This window comes from Palaemon carinicauda, chromosome 19 (assembly GCF_036898095.1).
Source record: "Palaemon carinicauda isolate YSFRI2023 chromosome 19, ASM3689809v2, whole genome shotgun sequence".
In the NCBI taxonomy this organism is placed as follows: domain Eukaryota; kingdom Metazoa; phylum Arthropoda; class Malacostraca; order Decapoda; family Palaemonidae; genus Palaemon; species Palaemon carinicauda.
In genome coordinates this window covers 124,998,359-125,005,667 of record NC_090743.1, presented here as the reverse complement: position 1 = coordinate 125,005,667, position 7,309 = coordinate 124,998,359, and the positions used below count along the sequence as shown (strand labels likewise).

Genomic DNA, 7,309 nt, shown 5'->3' with positions numbered 1-7,309 from the left:
ATGTAGATTGCTTCAAAAATTCTCATTTTATTGAACATGGCTGATATCTTTAATGTGGAGGGTGGAAGAAAACCGGAGGGCTTTTTAAAAAAAAAAGCTATGATTATGGAAACAACAAACAGGATAATAATTTCCCAAACTTTCCCCAGCTGGATGATTGATTAATTAGGACCGGAGACTTGTCTGGAAACATTTCTGTACCCGTGAAACTGAAGGAATTAATTACCTTGCACTTTGATGAGCTCACAAAATCTCTCGACGAATATTTCCCCACCATATGTGGTATGGGCCACAGCCTTTCATTTTTAGTGTTGCTAAATCAAATGTCAATGATGAATACTGTGACGAAATCATTGAACTTCAGCAGAACCAGGTTCAATAAGAAATCTTCGGAAAAACACCACACTCAAGGTTTTGATGTCACTAAATCATAGTATACCCTCTTATTGCTACGAAAATCCTTGACACTCATACCCTTTGGTACAACATATCTTTGCGAGCAACCCTTTTCGAGGTTGGTAGACGTAATAACCATGAAAAGAAACATAATTTGCTGCAAAAAAAAATATGAAAATGGCACTTGCTGCCGTGAATCCGTACATTTCTGACATTGTCTCTGAAAGGAAATAGCTATAGGTACATTGATTGCAGTAAATATTCAAGTTAAATGAAAAATTCATGTTTTGTTAACTTTATATTTTTGAAGCCATGCTTTTGTGTGCAACTGATGTTGGATTCATTTCGTTTATTGACAAAATATTCGTCTAGGTTTTGAATGTTTAAAATATCATATTTCATTTGTCCAACTATGAAGGGTTCGGTAAATGTAGGCTCAGTACCTCCAACGGGGTGTAACGTCATACAATGCTTTATTCACACTTCATTTTGTGTAAAATTTCTATGAGGATTTGTATTTTTCATTTATTTTACACTTTCCAGATGACATTCTCTTCAAGGTGCAATATATGAGCACTTCATTTTGTATTATAGCTTAGAATTTATATTTCTTGCAAATTAATTTATGCCATCTAAATTTAACCTTAGACATTTAATCCATATTGTTTAATATTTTGATTTATGAAATTCTATGCGATTTTGTCAAATTAGAGGAGGTTGGCGAGTGTGCGGTGAGTTTCGTGATTGGGAATTAACTATCAAAATAATTAAATAAATAATTAAAATTAGGAAACGCCTGATTACTAATGATCATACATGCAATAAATTCACATCACTATATATAATATACTACACACAAACACACACCCACACACATACATACACACACATATATAAATACACACACACACACACACACACACATATATATATATATATATATATAATACACCTAAAGGAAAAATCCTGACCAGATAAGGATTCACGCAATATTTAAAATTTTTTCCTTGCGGTTTATTAAATCTGAGCATTACATATTTCCGTAAACTTTAGGCATACACATACATGCGCACAGACATATGTGAATGTACGTACACACACACACTTATATATATATTATCATTATATATATATATATATATATATATATATATATATATATATACACAAATATATGTATATATATATATATATATATATATATATATATATATATATATATATATATATATATGCACACATACATAAAGTATATGTCATAAGCATAAAACCAATTATAACTAACAACAAACGGCCAATATTAATTAATTAGTTTTAGCGCAGTACATAGCAGCATGAAACATCTCTCTCTCTCTCTCCCTACCTGCAGCTGAGGAAGAGGGCTACTATGTGTACAACACACAGTACATCAAGTTGTATTTTGAGAGGAAAAATGCCATAGACGCCGCTAAGACGTGTGCACAGGAGAGAGGAATGCTGGTGGCCATCAGGGTAAGCATTTCATCCTTATTTTTGTTGGAATACTACTGATGATAGTAATGTTCATTAATGGGTGTACATTATTATCATTAACAGTACAACAACTGGTTTCTATCTATCTATCAAACCTTTAACTACACAGGCAGTTAATTCTAATAGCCAGGCCTTCTCCAACATGAGGCCCAATACTACACAGTATTCTAGAAGTTTTATTCCAGCTGTTACCAAGTTGTGGAATGTTCTTCCTAATTGGGTAGTTGAATCAGTAGAACTTCAAAAGTTCAACGTTGGAGCAAATGCTTTCATGTTGACCAGGCTGACATGAGTCTTTTTATAGTTTATATATGACATTTCTGTTTTTGACGTTAATAGTTTATATAGGACATATCTGTTTTGACGTTCTTACTTTTTTTTAGAATGATTTATTGTTAATTTATTCTCATCATTTATTTATCATCTTATTTCCTTTCCTCACTGAGCTATTTTTCCCTGTTGGAACCCTTGGGCTTATAGCATCTTGCTTTTCCAACTAGGGTTGTAGCTTGGCTAATAATAATAATAACAATAATAATAATAATAATAATAATAATAATATGAATATGAATAAATACATCATGATTATCATCAACATCGTATTCAATATCATGCTTTTCAGACAAGCTATAACCATAGTTGGAAAAACAGATGTTACAAAGCCAAGGTATCCAATAGGGAAAGTAGCTTAGTGAGGAAAGGAAATAGATAAGCAATGGATAAAGTAATCTATATATGAGAAATAATAAAAAAAATGATTATACAAATTTCAGTAAAAATGTTGAAGTATATCAATCATAAATTATATAATGTATGAAAAGAGACCTATGTAAATCTGTTGAATGGAAAGCACCTGCATAAAGCTTGAACTTCTGAAATTCCACCGATTCAACTACCAGATTAGGAAGATCTTTACAAACGGTGACAGTTACAATAAAACTTCTAGAATACTGTGCCGTATTGATCTTTATGATGGAGAAAGCAAGACTTAATATTTACCGAGTTCATGGTACTGCGCATAGGATGGTGCAATTGCCTTCATCAATTCCGGTACACCCCACCGAAAACCAAGACGTCTATATTTATAGCAAGTAGCGCTGTGTTTAGGGGAAAAAACTGATGGGAACTCTGAAATTGTACTAACATGAACCAAAGTATTTTTACTAATTTCATGAAAAGGGCTGTTACGCAAACAACAATATTTCTCTATACAGCACTTCGTAAAATCGATAAAAAATATTTTTGATCACCTGTTGACAAGTTCGGCGTCTTTTTTTTTTTATACAGGCAGTGTTGCCAACAGTTTCTCTTCTGCTGTACTCAGCATTAACCGCTACAACGTACAGCTGCTAGTACAGTTGGTTTCATTAATTCCGGTACACTTCATGGGAGTCTGAGGAGACGGCAGTGAACTAGAATAAATGAAACTAACTGTCGAGTCTGGGAAAATATGCCTGCAAAGGATGGTTAGAGTTATGACAAATCTTATGCAACATGCACAAAGAAATAACAAACGATGGTGTTATAGATTAATCGACAATTTTTTTTTATCAGAGGGCTACCAACATAGCTTTATTACTCTTATTTCGACAAACAACATCCTCAATATCATAAAAACCATTGCAGTCATCTTCTCCCTCATTAACTATATTCCAAATCACTTCAACATTACTCTTCATATCATCGCCATCATTCCTAATATCAGTTACCATATTCTCTATACCCACCACTACCAACAAGCACCAAATCCACTCTTTAATCATTAATGCTTTAAATCTATTTACTGCAGAACGTAGAATTGGACATGTTGGTCTGGCGTCTATTGGTAAGACACAACGTATGGTCAGCTTTGATAGGTCTCTCTCGGCCTTCACATGACAAACCATGGGAATACTCAGATGGTAAGTACCTTAATTAGATGGTAATTGAGGCATTTCAACAGTCAGCCATAGAGGGGCAGGAGGTTTCTCTAGGGTTAGTTATATTTGTTTATCTTTGGGAATACTCGAAGGTCAGTACAGTTGGCTTCATTAATTCTGATACCCTTTACGGAAAGCTAAGAAGTCATCTAACAGCCGTGCATTGTAGCAGGCAGCGTTGCCATAATAATAATAATAATAATAATAATAATAATAATAATAATAATAATAATAATAATAATGAACGACTGTTAGAAACCTCCTTAGCTTCCCGTGAAGTGTACCTCTATTAATAAAGCCAACTGTAACTTTGGAGAACTTTTTGAAGTACTCAACTTGGTCATAACACTTTCAATACTGATTAGGTAGTTTAAACAAACCACTAGAGAAACATTCTTAGTTCTATCCACCCATGGTCCTTATGAAACTTTTAAAATAATCTAACTTCATGAACTACTTATTGAATTCCTCATTGCCAATAAAGTAATTACAGAATTCATTGTCCTTAATAACTAACCAATTCTTTTGTTCGTCCTTAACTCAATAAACTAATCTCAGAATTAGTCGTCACTCTAATAGCACAACTCTAAAATAAAATCCTAGACTTTTTTTAATTCCCGATAAACTTAACCTCGAATTCATCTAGGACTATGTGTCTTATATGTATCCCCCCCCCAAAAAAAAAAAAAAAAAAAAAAATGAAATACCTAATAATTCCAAATCAACTGAATCTGAAATTCTTCCTCATTCCCACTACCTAACCTCAAATTAGCCCCCATTCCCATCTTATTTACAAATCAGTCATCTTTAGAGAAATAAGAAATCTGGAATTTCTTGTTCATTCCCAGGTGGCCCAGCCATCTACACTCACTGGGATTGGAATGGAGAGTGGCCAAGGAAGAACTTCAACTGCGCCCTCACGCAGTACATCATAGATGCTCCAGTCTGGAAGCACACAGATTGCTGGGAGTTGAACTACTTCATCTGTCAGATCCCAATGTTCTAGATAAGATGAAAGATCTTGGTGTTGTATTGATCTTGTGTGTTAGTGGATCCCAATCTAATAAGGTTTTTGATGCTAGCGGTTTCCAAACTACTAAGGGTTTTTGGTGGTAGTGGTTTCCAAAATACTAAGGTTTTTGGTGGTAGTGGTTCCCAACCTTTAAGGGTTTTTTGTGGTAGTGGTTTCCAAAATACTAAGGTTTTTGGTGGTAGTGGTTCCCAACCTTTAAGGGTTTTTTGTGGTAGTGGTTCCCAAACTTTTAACGGTTTTTGGTGGTAGTGGTTCCCAAACTTTTAAGGGCTTTTGGTGGTAGTGGTTCCCAATCTACTAAGGCTTTTGGTGGTAGTGGTTTCCAAGCAACAAAGTTTCTTGGTGATAGTGGTTCCCAAACTTTTAAGGGTTTTTGGTGGTAGTGGTTCCCAAACTCCAAAGGTGATAGTGGTTCCCAAACTTTTAAGGGTTTTTGGTGGCAGTGGTTCCCAAACTACTAAGGATTTTGGTGATAGTAGTTATCAAACTACTAAAGTTTTTGGTTCCCTCAATGTTAAAGGATTTTGTAGACGTAACTTTAAGACGCATATTATAACTGAATCTCCTGCCGAGATAAGAAGTTCATGCACCGTCCATCAGACGAAGCTTCGTATCTGTATTATGGCAACATGGCACTTTTCAAGTCCAGATTCCAAAGAAATGAAGAATGAAAACATATCGTGGCACTCCTGTGACCTAGCAGCGGAACCACAATAGGAACCGTGAAAAGCTATTTGGGAGTCATTGCTGTAAACCTCATTTCAGAGACAGTTTCAGTATAGGATTTACTTAATCAAGTCAACTTTGAATTTAGTTATTATAACCGATTTCTGGTCCCATAGGACATTTTTAGTTGTCAGGACCTATTTCTTCATATTATAATCTAATTTGGGTTTGCGTGGCCTATTTTCATTTGCGATTTTTTGGTCATTAGGAGTTATTTGTTTATTATAACTTATTGCTTTGGTTATCATAATTTATGTGGTTACGATCGATATAGCTTATATGATTATCATAACTTATCTTTTGGTTATCAAAATATAAATATAGTTATAAAGAAGACGTTTCTTGTAACAATAACGTATATTTGGTTATTATGACCAAAGACATATGACTTTAACCTTCCGCGTTTTCAAATTCCCTCTAATTATTTCCATTTTTAAATATTATAAACTTTGGCTTCATTCTATGACTTATTTTAGATAGATGTCCGTCTGACATATTCAGTTTTCATAAAATAATGGAGAAAATTATACATTGGGTTAGTTTCTTTTCAAAGAACACAAAGAGAAAAATCAGGTTGGCTTCAAAATTCCTCGTTATGTAACTTTACTAAAAAATAAAATATACTTTCCTAAAATTTCCAAAAAAAAAAAAAAAATGTAAAATAAAGCACATGAACATATATTCTCCCTCTGTTAAATTTTAAACTGTTCTTATCCACGTCAATATTCTTATTCTATATTCACTTTCAATGTAAGGGTATTACCATAAGAACAAGAAAATATGTAACCCCTTTTCAAATATGTTATCAAAAGTAAAGTATGTAAGTTTCACAAAGCACACGCATTTACTGCAATGAGGTCATGTTTCAATCCTTGTTCTGTTACAAGAAGATTTTCCACAAGGTATTACATATTTGTCTACAAAAGCACAGAGTACCTATGATAAAAATACATATCATTATGATTATTGTGTTTAATTATCCTCTTTGTAATGACCTAATGTTTTAGGGTTTCATGACGATGGCAAAACAGAGATCTGAAAGGAGACAATAAGAATTATGTCCAAAATTCGAACGATAAATCAACTTGGAACTGAAACCCGAACGCATAATAAACAAAATTTCAAGGGAAAACTTGACAAAAGCTTAATTTCAGATCTTTTGTTCATATATGAATGTATATATATATATATATATATATATATATATATATATATATATATATATATATATATATAATATATAAATACAGTATATATATATATATATATATATATATATATATATATATATATATATATATACACACACATGAATAATAAATACAAAACACACTAAGACCAGTAAAACACTAAAAAAGGTCTGTCATATATATACTATGAAGAAAGGCTTGTGACAAAAAAAAAAAACTGCAAGTTTGAAATTCTAAAGTTCCAATGATTAAACTGCCCGATTACCAAGATCTCTCTATACACATGCGTGAGCGTGTATATATATATATATATATATATATATATATATATATATATATATATATATATATATATATATTATATATATATATATATATATATATATATATATATGTGTGTGTGTGTGTGTGTGTGTGGGGCCTATGCCTTGCACTAGACCAGTAACGGCTGATGATGATGATGATGATGATATATATATATATATATATATATATATATATATATATATATGTGTGTGTGTGTGTGTGTGTGT

General features: G+C 32.6%; 1 protein-coding gene across 1 annotated transcript in view; it reads left to right on the top strand.

Moving 5' to 3' along the window:
- Positions 1–6,517, top strand: part of LOC137658374 (secretory phospholipase A2 receptor-like) — an 11,601-nt gene extending 5,084 nt beyond the window's left edge. The window contains exons 4-6 of the mRNA XM_068393046.1: positions 1,766–1,887; positions 3,698–3,809; positions 4,676–6,517. Coding sequence (XP_068249147.1) covers positions 1,766–1,887; positions 3,698–3,809; positions 4,676–4,833 — 392 coding nt within the window. The 3' untranslated portion in view covers positions 4,834–6,517. The remainder of the gene's footprint in view (positions 1–1,765; positions 1,888–3,697; positions 3,810–4,675) is intronic.
- The last annotated feature ends 792 nt before the right edge of the window (positions 6,518–7,309 follow it).